This window comes from Parasteatoda tepidariorum, chromosome 3, assembly GCF_982258835.1.
Source record: "Parasteatoda tepidariorum strain Cologne lab strain chromosome 3, Ptep-v5.0, whole genome shotgun sequence".
Classification (NCBI taxonomy): Eukaryota; Metazoa; Arthropoda; class Arachnida; order Araneae; family Theridiidae; genus Parasteatoda; species Parasteatoda tepidariorum.
In genome coordinates this window covers 92229592-92243382 of record NC_141757.1, presented here as the reverse complement: position 1 = coordinate 92243382, position 13791 = coordinate 92229592, and the positions used below count along the sequence as shown (strand labels likewise).

Here is a 13791-nt window from a genome sequence, read left to right as displayed (position 1 = left end):
AACTATACTTGAAATATAACAACTATCGCTAGCGCTAGTTGTTTATCTTTTAAGTAAACGCTTCCAAGTTAAATAAAATCAAAGAGCAAGCACAATGGAACTTAGTACATAAGGTGATGAGAGGCCAGATCACACTGTTCTTTGCCAATTTTGCTACCATTTTCTAGCAAAATTGGTTTGCTTCTTCCAGGTTGTTGCAACTTGATTCAGTGGTGAATGGGTACATCGAATAAAGAGGCCATATTTGATAACAAAGAAATTTAATAATAGCAAAATAATAAAAACAACAATATGGTGGTACAGTATTTTTAGAGCTTTCCAATAAGCCATCCATTCTGATCCATTGCCTGCAACACAAGTGAACAATTTTGAGAGATTACAACGCCCACTGCTGGACAGACAGAAATTCGTAACACATCTTTGAAAAAGCAAAAAAGAAAGTTTCTGATATCCTGCCTTCTCTTATCCCAGAAAAAGTACAGAAGAAATATTGCATGTTTTCTATCCGGTTAAAAGGAGTATTTCAGGTTTAATATGTTCTTTTTATTGTTAATCCATAATTTACAAAGTTATGTAGTAAATATTGAAATTCTGAAGTAATTGTTATCCAAGGATAAATTAAAATAAATCATAATTTAAAGTTAATTTGGATTACCAATAGTAACTCTGGTGTGCTAATGGATGTGGCACATATGGTTTCGAAGAAAGAATTGTGACTAATTAGTAATGATTAAAAGTGGTTTAGTTAAAATGTAATGCAATGAATCAATTTCAAGATGAAGTTAAATATATCTTGAATATATTTAAAGTTAAAAACTTAATATCAACCTGATAAGTCTGAAGATTCTAGCTTCCGAGCATCCACATCAATCCAATAGAGACGCCTTTCTAGGTAGTCGATAGTTATTGCATTTGGTCTACCAAGTTTACCAATTAAAACTTTACGATAAGTGCCATCCATTGCAGCTCTTTCAATACGCCCACTTGTGCCCCAATCAGTCCAATACATATAACTGAAATAATATATTTATTAAAATAAATAATAAACTGTCACAATTTGAAAATTAAAAAAATACTTAAACAAAAAAAGGTAGATTTATGAAACACAATAGCCAAGATCTAATAAGAATTCAGAAGGAAAATACTTGCATTGTTACGAAATAAATTAGAGAAAAAAAAATTTTCACATTGGAAATTGATTAGCAACATTTTAAATATTAAAAATTAATAATTTATATAAGCTCAATTAAATGAATGTTCAATAATTAGCAACTACCTATTCAATGAAAAAATAAGATTTTTCAACAAAAAGAAAGTTTTTAACCCTATAATGCAAATAGAACATTGTCCTTTTTATATATTTTTCTTCTGATGCTCAATTACAAGTAAAAATATATTTTATTTTTTTTAATTATAAAAAAAAGAACAGTCTAATAGATACTAAAAAAATCGGTTAATTATCAGAATTATATTTCTATAAACAAAATATAAAAAAGTAGTTTGAAATTTTCTTTCCCATTGATATTCAAAAATTTATCAATAATTGATTTTGAAAATTAAAAAATTTCAATTTATACAGCTTTTCTTAGATATTAATAACTGCAAATTTGACAAAAATATTGTTTGGAAGATTTTACCTTTAAGGCAAAAAAAGAAACTGGTTTTTCCAGCCGTACTTCCTAATTATAAATTATTAAAATGACAATAAATACAAACTTTTCATTTATTTTGTACTGAAATAATACAAAATAATGAAAAAAGTATGAAAAATATATTTAATAATATTACTGCATCAAATGGTTAATATAACATCTTTTTAGGAAATTAAAAAAAAAAAAAAACTTGAAGACATACGTTTTTTCTAGCAATCTGATGACTGACATTAAAATAAAAATAAAAAATTGATGTTAATAAGGCAAAAAGCAGAATAGGAAAAAAAGGAAATATAATATGGGAATAAAGTATGAATATAAAATGGCAAAGCAAAACAAATTGGTGTTTAACTGAAAATTAAAAACTCAAAAATGGTTAAGGTATAGTTTTTTGCACCAATATTTAAAAACCAAATATGTTTGAAAATATTAAATTGGCAGTTAAAAAAAAGCTTAATAAAGAGAAAAGGCATCATACCCTTCAGCTGGATCTAAAGCTATTGCTCGAGGATCGTCCATATTTTGATGCAATATAACTTTCCTTGATGACCCATCCAGTCGCACTACTTCTATGCGGTTTAGCCCCATGTCTGTCCAATACAGATTTCGGGCAATCCAATCTACTGCCATTCCTTCAGGATAGTTGAGTCCAATCTGAACAATTACCTCTACGCTGCTTCCGTTCATAAAAGCTCGGTTGATTGTCTACAATAAGAGAAATGAAATACATTAATAACTGTTTTATTAATGAAAATCATTGAATACAATTGATGCTAAATTTGTTTTGCTAAATTTATGCTATATTTATTTTGAAAAAAATAAATATAGCATATGCTAAATTTATTTTGAAAAAAAAAAAAAAAAAAACAATCTCTTACTATGACCTATACATGTGTTATTTTTAATAATAATGTACTATAAACATTAACTTAAAATGTAATATAAGTGAAGCATGTACTAGTTTGTTTTGTGTTATTTTCTCATATACTTAGCCAAGGGTAAAAAAAAGTTTTGCTATGCTGTAGATAATAAATTAAAGCTTCTAGTATATACATGTGTTGCTTCAAACAATAAACATTTTGTGGAGACAACTAATTATTACAGGAAAAAAAATACAGAAGATTTTAGCAAAAAATTTATTTTCTAACAGTTTAACAATTAGGTGCAGCATGCATTAGTTTGTTATTTTTCTTTTATAGAACCAACTGTAAGAAAGTTTTTACCAAACTGTAGAAATGAATTTAAAGTAATATAATTGGATGCAAGATAAGATTTTTTTCCCTTTTTTTGAAGACAAGCCAAATCACTACAGTAAGTTTAAAGCCAGGGAGAACAATCACCTATGCTCATCCAGTAAATCAAAAAACACATAAATCTTTGAATGTTAAAATTATTCTTTGTTACACTATTGCAATTTAAACAACATAGAACAGAGAACTAAAATTACAATAACAAACAATATAAGAAATGAATATATCATGTCACATTTGACAATTTTAATGACACACAATAAAAAAATAAATTCTTAAAAATTAAACATACCCTTTTATTAGTATCAGTCCAGTAGACACGATTATCACTGATGTCATAATCAATTGCATTTGCTTCTTCAACTCCAGATATAGGAATGGCATCATCATGATTAGATTCTAAAGATATCCTTCGTATACTGTCTTTTCTTGTAAATAAAAGAAATGCTTCAGGAACAATGCAAGTCTTATTATCACTAGTAAGTTCTAACCCTATAGGGCAACTACAAGTATAATTGTTATTTGGTCTATTAAGACATAGATGTGAGCAGTTCCCATTGTCATTCGCACAAGGACTGGTACCTAAAACGATGTTAAACATTTCAAAAATTGATAGAAAAAAATTACAATAAAAAATAATCAAGAATCTTTAAGAATTGTTTTATAGAACAATGATGATTGGTTAAAAACTCCAGGTTTAATTTTTTTTGTTTGTTTAAATCACTTATAAAGGTTTTCCAGCTTAGGGGTAAGGATATATGATCCACGTCTACTTAAAATATGATTCCAAAACTATTATAATTTAATCGGTAAGTCTGTAAACAGATCATCTGAATAAGAAATCTATTGGAGATGATCTGTTTACGCTTAGTATTGATTAAAGACCAGTTACCTTTAATTCAATATTTTCAATAATTGCATTGAATATTTAAAACTCTCATACAGTAAGAAAAAAAATATTGGAAATCAAATTATAATACATGATTGAACAGGTAAAAATAATATATGCTTTAATTTGATAGAATTTATTTCGAGATTAGGATGGATTTTTAGAATTTACAAATTATAATGAGGATAACCTGCTAATTGATTATGAACTCAGAATTAAACAAAAAAGATGCAGAGAAAAATATTTTGCTTATTCAAGAAGAAAAAAAAAGTTAAGGCTTAACCAATGTAAAACTAAATGCCATTTAAAAAAAAATAGTCATACCATGTATATCGTTGACATTTATGGCTTTAATGCCCATGACATCATGAAGTTGTTCAATTAAAATTTCTCTATTAACTCCAGTAATTTTGTCGACTCTTTCAATGGAGCGTCGTTGCCAATCAGTCCAATATATGTAATTGCCTAAAGAAAAAGGAGAAGACAATAAAAATTAAACAACTTACAACAGTTATATGCACTTTAAAAAAATACTCGTAACATATTTTGGTGTCATTAATCTAATAACTATTATTTTGAAACAAATTAATTAAAAAAATATGATACTTTTCCATTTCCCTGGCACAATTAAATTCAGCTATTATATTAATTTAGTTATTTATCTTTTAAAATAAAAGATAGCTGTCACCTATATATATATATACATAAAAAACAGTTGAATTTATTTGTGCTTGGGGACTTTATAAATTTTTCCAACAAAATGGAAGAGTGCAAAAAATATTAAATAATTTTAAACTGATCAATTTTAAAGTTTAAGAGTTCTTCTAAAATAAATGAAGCCCCCCCCCCCTCATATAGAGTTTTCTTGTTGTTGCATGCATGGATTGTGTTAATGCTAATTTTTAGTAAATATTACCCTATTTAATTATTATTACCTTAAGATTTTATCCATTAGTGCAAAATATAATAACACATAGTAAATAAAATAAAAAATAGCACTTACCAAGCAAGGAGAAACCAAAAATGTGAGGCAGTTGATCAGAAACAAGTTCTCTGCGATCACTCCCATCCAGATTTGAGACTTCAATCTTATCTGTTTTAGCATCCCCCCAGTAAAGTTTCCTTTCAACAACATCAATAGATAAGCCATTAGGCCATCCTAAAGATGTGTTTACTAATATTATGCGTTGTGTGCCATCCAAAGCAGCCTTTTCAATTCTGGGATGATCGGGACTCCAATCCGTCCAGTACATGTATCTAGAATTAAATGTAGAATAATTTAAAGAGTGAAGAAGCGAATAATATTTACCTGGGTTGACATATCAAATGACCCAAACAAAAGAAAATTAAGAAGACTAAAAAGAAACAACCCAAGGATGTGTCACTTCAACTATATATTTTCTAGAATAGTTGAATTCATGCCCAGACACACATTAAAAATAGTAAATTTCTAAAATTGAATTAATGTAATAAATATTTAATAAAATTTGTACAAAACAATCAAAGTTTTTCATAAAAAGAAAACCATCTTAGATCAATTAGATCTATTTAATCAATTAAAATTTGACTATTCAGTCAATAATTTATTTTTATAACATTTGAATAGCACTTCACACATATCAGACTAAAAAAATAAGTAAAAAAAAACCTTCTCAATCCAAAAATAAATAAATAAATGGTTGTATTAGATACTTTCACCCCCCCCCCCAAGAAATGCATGATACAGGATCTCCTTAATCTTAAATCTTAAGAGGACGCGATACCCAGATAAAAAACCGGAATTGGCAAAATCAGAGTTGTAATAGTCACCCTTTGGGGGCGTCGCTTTGAGGGAGGAGTGAATTGGTACAGTGACAGTGATATATGATAGAGGGTCAGTTAAACTATCCCATCCTTCCCTTAGCAAAACTGAACAATATAAGCATTAGTTTCGAAAAGTGATTCTGGGTACGCGGTCTTTTATTTTTAAACCCATTCTTAGTTTCGTTGTGAAATATCCAGAATAGACATTCTAACTATTTATTTGTATGTAAATAGGTGTTTACAAGATAATGGGGATTACTTATATCTTACAATTAATTCGTTTCAAATTAAAACACCAAGAAGAATATAAATTTTTATTAATGTGTGTGGAATTAATGGAATTAATTAAAGTAACTTAGTTTTAATAATCGGAGCTAGAACTGCTAATTATATTGAGCTGTAAATATATGAAGAAATATAATTATAAAAATTCTGAAAAATACATAATTTATTAAAACGTAGGCAATTTATTAAGTCATAATACAGAATTGAAAAAATTATTAAAACTTATACTAATATAATAAAAAGTTATAAAAATAAAAAAATAAGAATTAATTATAAAATATGATAAAAGAAAAATCAAACGCTTTTTAAATTGCATCAAAGAAAATTTTTGTTTTGATGTATCTTTTTCAAACTTACATTCACCATCCGGGAAAATTTTATTTTCTGTAAATAAGTATAATAATTTCTCAATAAATTTTTTAATTTATTTATATTGCTTTGTAATTTTGCTGAATTACAAATTACATTACTGTAGTCCGTGGATCGAGATTCAGACAGAAAGTAAAAGTTTATTAACGAAAAGCAAACAAACACATACAAATTTAAAAAGAACGCCATCTGGCGGTATAAAAAGAAAAAGACTTCGTAGCTATCCTTCCCAGGGAATGACAACAATCTCCCCCTGCGAGAAGGATTTTACTTTTTAACACATATAACAATATACACACAAAAAACATTAATTCTCTTAATATAAATTTCAAATTAAACTTATTTTTTCCAAAGAAAAAATTAACTTATCAAAAGTTACAGCTTTAGTTAAAAAATCAGAAATATTATCATTAGTATTCTTATAAAGAGTTTTTAAAATTTTATCTTCAATCATATCTCTTACGAAATGAAATTTAAGATTTACATGCCTGGTTTTGTTAGAAGATTTACCATTGTTCAACCAGTCAATAGCTGCTTGGCTATCAGAAAATATAGTAACAGGAGCATCAATAAATTTTTTACAGTTCAGTTCATTTAACATATTTATTATCCAAGTAAGTTCTCGAGCTGTATCAGCTGCAGCAAATAATTCAGCTTCACATGTTGAAAGTCCTACACATCTTTGTTTTCTACTTTTCCATGTTATAAGAGAATTACTTAACATAATTACACAACCTGAAAAAGATTTTCCTCCTTCTGCATTGCCCCAACTTGCATCCGCACTACAGCTTAAAATACCAAATTCTTTACTATAAAACAAGACTCTATCTTTTGAACCGTTCAAATATTTCAAAACTCTCTTGGCCAAAACATAATGCCTTTTTTCAGGACGTTTATTAAATTGTGATAAATAACTAGTTACAAAAGCAATATCTGGTCGAGTTCTATTTGCTAAATATAAAAGTTCACCGACGATTTCCTGATAATCAGTTTGATCTACTAAATCATCAGTAGGATTAAAACATCTATCTTCACCTTTAGTTATGGGAATATTTGTTTTCTTACATTTTTCTAAACCATATTTTTTCATTAAAGTTTCAATGTAATGAGTTTGAGATAGACCAATTCCGTTTTCCTTTTGTGAAATCTCAATACCTAAAAATTTTGAATCGTTAGTTGTTTCTTTTAATTCAAATGTTTGATTAAGTTTTGAAATGATATCATTGTATAATTTCGAATTATTAGAAAATATTGCCAAATCATCTACGTATACACAAATTGCGAAAAAATCATTATCATTAATTTTAGTAAATACGCAATTGCCAGATGCAAGTTGAGTGAGACCAATCTTTTTAAGTTCATTTTTTAACTTTATATGCCAATTTCTACCAGATTGAGGTAGACCATAAATACTTTTATTTAATTTACACACTTTATTTTTACCATATTTATCTTCAAAACCTGGAGGTATTTCCATGTACAGAGTTTCATCAATATCACCATATAAATATGCAGTTTTAATGTCAAAACATTTAACAAATAAATCCAATTTTGCTGCTAAAGCAATTAATAACCTGAATGATTCAATATTTACCACAGGTGAATATGATTCAGAATAATCAACATTTTTAATTTGATTAAACCCTGCTGCAACCAGTCGCGCTTTGTAAATTTTGTTTTTATCGTTATTTTTAATTGTATACACCCATTTACTTTTTATTATTTTTTCCTTCTTAGGCCTCTCAATTAATTCGAAAACCTTATGTTTCTCCATCGAAAGAAGTTCATTTTCCATTGCGGTTTTCCACTCGGAATATTTATTACTATTTATCGCCTGGTCATAATTTTGAGGAATAGATGATCCTTTCAAGGCTAAGTTCGCGGATATTTTATTTTTAATTCTTTCAGAACGTCTTAATGCAGAAGTATTTTGATTATTTTCATTTTGTGAATCAGCACTTTCTTGAGAAGATTTATGAGAAAAAGAATGTTCACTGCTTGATTCAGTTGGAGGGGAGTTTTGGGTTTCAGTTTCGATCTGTGGTAGAGTTATATTAAACTGGGTCAAATCCTCAATGTTCCATATGCTACATTCATTTTTGTTTGTTAGAAATTTACTTCCACTTAATGATTCGTTAAATTTAACAGATCGCTCTTCAATTACAATATTTTTATCAACATCATATATTCTATACGCGCGCCTTTCTCTAGAATAACCGACGAAAATCCCACGTTTTCCCGGAACATCAAATTTATTTCGGAATTGTTTAGGTATATGAAAATAAACGACGCATCCAAATACTTTTAAGTAGTTAAGTTTCGGTTCTTTTCCTGACCATATTTCAATCGGAAGATTCTGTTTATTTTTACGCGGTGTTAGATTAGAAATGTGAGTGCTAAAATTTATCGCTTCAGCCCAAAATTTTAATGGTAATTCACTTTCATATAATAATGTCCTAGCCCTTTCTACTAATACTCTTATGGCTCGCTCAGCACGTCCATTTGACGAAGGATTATACGGTAATGTTTTTTCATGTATGATCCCGTATTTTTCTAGAAAACTATCAATCTCGTTATTAACAAATTCTAAACCGTTATCTGTTCTGAATCTTTTGATTTTCTTATTCATTAAATTTTCATACCTTTCTTTAAACATACAAAACATTTCAAATACTTCATTTTTATGTTTCAAAAAATAAGAAAAGTACATCCCAGAAAAATCATCCACTAGTACTAAAAAATATTTTGAATTTCCTAATGAATCACAATTTATTGGGCCTGCTAGGTCCGCATGGATCAGCTCTAATACAGAATTACTTTGTGCAATATTAACTGTTGGATGACTTTTATGAGTTACTTTACTTATATCACAAGATTCACAATGATAATTTTCAAAATCTTTAAAATTTAAGCCAAGAACATTTTGCATTTTAATCATGTATTGTGGATTTAAATGACATAGTCTTTTATGCCAAATATTATAAGTATCTAAGTTACTTACTTCATTACATTCTAACTCAGAATTAGTTACATCGTTATAATCAAAAAATTTAGGTGAAATGTTATTACACGGTTCCATTAAAATTTCGAAACGATTGTTTACTTTTACAGCTTTTAAAACACTGCGATTATCATTAGTTAAAATCAAAATATCATTACCATTAGATTCTATTTTATAACCTTTATCAATCAGTTTAGATACCGAAATTAAATTGTTTCGTAAGTCTGGTACATATATTACATTGTATATTGTTAGATTTTTACTGCAATTATCAACTGTTGTTGTAGCTTTTACAATACCGATTCCTTTTGAAATTAAATTTGACTTCTTACCTGCTAATTGTATTATCCCATTAACATAATTTAAGTTTTCAAAAAAGTTTAAATCTTTTACCATGTGTGAAGTAGCACCAGAATCCAAAATGAAAACAGTTTTGTTTTTACCGGTAGACCTAGAATTTATTTGGTGTTGTTCTTGTTCTGCGGTAAGTGCAAAATTTTCACTAGAATGTTTATCTTGATTTTCAAATGCACAATGAGCGTTATTGTTTTTGATTTTGTTCATGTCCGATTTATAGTTCGAAAATGTTCTTTTTTCTTGAGATGTTTGGTTTTGATTTCCCTCGTTCTTGTTTCGGAAATAGCAGTCTTTAGCTAGGTGATTCGTTTTATGGCAGATGAAACATTTCTTCCTGCTTCTATTTTCATTTTTATGTTTTACTCCGAATGCTTCTGTTCGTCTAGGAATGTCATTTCTTAATTTTGATAAGATGTTTTCTTCTTCCCGCAGTATTTCTAAAATTTCATCCATTTGTTTTTCGCGTTGGGTTTTTAGGATTTCCCTTACGTTTGCAAATTTTCCTCTTAATCCTCTAACAGTATAATAAGCAAGTTCTCTTTCAGAAATTTCCAGTCCAAGTGATGAACATTTCGTTTTAAGTCCTCGTGATCTTGCAATATAGTCTGACACATTTTCATTTTCTTTCATTTCAAGATTTTTTATTTCGTTACTTGCATCGATTTTTCGATCTTCGGTTTTACCAGTAAATGTGCTTTGAATTTTTCCCCATAGAATTTTAGCGTTAGTTTCGTTTGCGAACTGAAGACTTTGGTCATCAGAAAGCGATAGTTGTATGTATGCAACTGCGTCATCATTGTTTAATGTCCATTGTTCCCGCAACTTTGGATCAACGGGGGCTTCCTCAGTTAGCACATTAGCTATTTTCTTAAGTGTCAGCAAAGCCTTGACTTTAATACTCCACTGATAAAAGTTCTCACTGTTCAGCAGTGGGATACTCGGCAGATCCCTGTTCATTTTGATTTTGGAATCTAAACGATGTAAATCACGGCGAAACTAAGTGAAACTTTTTACTGCGTCATAATTTTCAAAACCACAGTCGTGCTGCCAACTGTAGTCCGTGGATCGAGATTCAGACAGAAAGTAAAAGTTTATTAACGAAAAGCAAACAAACACATACAAATTTAAAAAGAACGCCATCTGGCGGTATAAAAAGAAAAAGACTTCGTAGCTATCCTTCCCAGGGAATGACAACAGTTTTGTATTTGTCTGAGAATTTTTCTCCTTTCATTTTCAATAGTTTAAGACACATACGTATATTAGAATATGGGTGTGTGTTTGTGCAAAGGAGAAAGAAAATTTAAAAATAAATATTTCTACACAAAAATAATTTTTTATTTTTTTCCGTTTCAATAATTTTATATTCTTTTCTGTTTCATACATTTCAATCTCCATTTGAATTATTAAAATTTCTGTTTGAGTATTATTTATTTTTGTATTTTAGTATTATTTATTTACTCTCCTTTTTTAAAGCGAATTCTCACCACATGTTCCATATTACTTCAGCCTCAGAAAGATGGAATTCAGATGAAACATCTGTTAGCGTATAGTTTGATAATCAACGAATTAAAAAAAAATTTCCCCTCGATTTTTATTTTTCTGTTATTCTACTTTGTTCTCTAAAGTTTTAAAATTTTGTTTTGATCACATCTTGAATTCTTTACTTTCATTTTAATTGTGTATCTATGAGCACACACCTGTTCATACAGATACATATAAAAGCTAAGAGACACTATATTTAAAAAAAAAAAATGGTCATTTTGGGTGTTTAAATTCAGTGAAGAAAATTTTCTCGAACTACTTTTTTGATGTATGAAACATATGTTTTGTAACATATGTTTGAAACATATGTTACTTTTTTGTTGTTATTTACGTAATGAAATATAAACTTATTTATAACGCAGATAAGTTTGCAGACATATGTCAGAACTTCGCAAACACAAAAATAAATAATAAATCAAAAATAGAGAAAATGACTGTAATATTACAAAAAACTCTAATTTTGAGGGCGAAGCATGCAATTAAAAAAACTCTCTAATTAAAAGCATAAAAAATCTTTATTTATAACCATCCTGATCTTTTACTTCCGTATAATCAAGATAAAAACATAAAAAGGAAAAAATAAAAAATATAAATTACAAAATAGAGCAAATATAAATAGTTTACATGTGTGCATTACAAACAGTATAACTTGAGTCACAAGAAATGTATAATTGCAATAGATTTATTATGTTTACATATGGTAACAAAATGAGGGCTAAAAGCAAGAACACAACTCTTACTTTATCACAGATGGAAAAAAGGAATGTAATATCAAAAAGTTAATTAAAGGTAAAATTGGCAAAGTAAATAATACAATGCTAATTATGGGCATTTTGTAGTAGTTAAAAGTCGAAGTAAACATTTATTTTCTTAAAGTGAACATTTTTCTGTCAATTTTAAATAGCCATCGAAATATCCTGCAAGATATAAAAACGTGTTTCTCAACAAAAGATTTTTAATATAATTTTCTTTAAAAAAGTTTTTAAAGATAAAAGCTATTTTGCAATAAAATACTAAAAATTGGTGTTATATTTTTTTTTCTAAAAATTTTAATGCAACTCGCTAATATCACCTACATACTCCCCTATCCCCATTGTCTCATGATTAAATTAATCTGAATACATTGTATGTTATTAAATTTATGGTATGTCTTAATGGATTAAAATAAATTAATTGTGACATAAATTAAAAATTGATTTATCCAAAATGCAGTTTTAGCGATGATTATTTGAATACATATAAAGTAACGACTTTTAATAGCAAGTCTGTCAAATTGCTATAACTACTTATTTTAGAGAATAATAATTCTGATTCAATAATTGCAAATAATGCTGACAAAAAAACAAAAGAAAGGAAAAGAATACTAAAATATAGAATTAAAATATAAAGTCAGGCAAGAATAAATAAAGCAAATAGGCATTATGATGAGCAGGCAATAAAAATTTTAAGAAATGTTAAAATATAATATTCATGTTTAAATCTAGCATTAGTATATAAAACAAAATAAATAAAAATCTGGGCAACAACATGTGTTGCTGAGAAATATAGAGCATTTGCGAGAAGGAAAATTATAATATACAATCGTTGACACTGTGAAAGCAAAATTTTACTGAGAAAACTCATGATACTAGGCAATTCTGTAAACTAGCACAAGTATTTTTTCGGGCAAACTCATGGTGCTAAATAAATGTGGAAATTTTGAAGATAAAATATGAGTAACTAAAACAAATAATAGTGAAAAAAAAAATTCTTTTCAAGAATATATACTATGATGTACAGTTGCAAACATTAAATTTGAAAATAATAATAATAATAATATATATATGTACATTTAGCACTGTCAGCAATGTGAAGAAAATATAACATTATTAATAAAATCTGGAAATACTATACAAAATAAAAATCTGGATGCTGAGACATAAGAAGCACTTGCTAAAGGGAAGGGAAAATTAAAATGTATGTATATGCATGTATATGTATGTATGTATATGTATGCTTTTCGAATAAACACATAATGCTAAATAGTGGCAGAGATTTGAAAATGGGAAAATAAAACGGGAATAAAACAAATTATACAGGGAAAAAAATTTCCTTTTCAAAAATATACATGACTCTGCACAGTAATAAAAATTAGATTTGAAAATACTAAAATGAAATATGTTCATTTAACTCTGTTAGCACTGTAAAGAAAATGAAACGTATTTTCAGAAAAACTCATTATTATTGAACAGTTAGGAAAATTTACGAAATGGGAAAATATAATATTCATATTTAAAACTAGCAATCTATATTTACGACCATAAAAACCTGAGTAACATTATATGATGCTCAGAAATAGTTAGCATTTGCTAGTGAAGAAATTAAAATATAAATCGCATATCGGTTATTATATCGGATAATTTAAAGAAATTGCCAATTAATAATTTTAGAAAATTAACTTTTATTTAAGAAAAAAATAAATAAAACAGAAGAGAGAGAGAGAAGGAAATATGAATTGCCTGTTATGCACATAATTTCAGCCAAGGATTTGCCCGAAATGGATTTGCACACGGTAAAAATTGTATAAATTAACGAAGAAGTTTTTTAGTAAATTTATTCACAATAACATACAATTAACTTAATGTTTTTATATAGAATTTAATT

At 27.8% G+C, this 13791-nt stretch overlaps 1 protein-coding gene across 1 annotated transcript in view; it reads right to left on the bottom strand.

Moving 5' to 3' along the window:
* arr (low-density lipoprotein receptor-related protein 6) overlaps positions 1 to 13791 on the bottom strand; it is a 110611-nt gene that overhangs the window by 84220 nt on the left and 12600 nt on the right. The window contains exons 8-12 of the mRNA XM_087160171.1: positions 4795 to 5048; positions 4116 to 4256; positions 3195 to 3484; positions 2131 to 2357; positions 829 to 1013 (exon numbers count right to left, since the gene is read on the bottom strand). Of these exons, the coding sequence (XP_087016297.1) occupies positions 829 to 1013; positions 2131 to 2357; positions 3195 to 3484; positions 4116 to 4256; positions 4795 to 5048 (1097 nt within the window). The remainder of the gene's footprint in view (positions 1 to 828; positions 1014 to 2130; positions 2358 to 3194; positions 3485 to 4115; positions 4257 to 4794; positions 5049 to 13791) is intronic.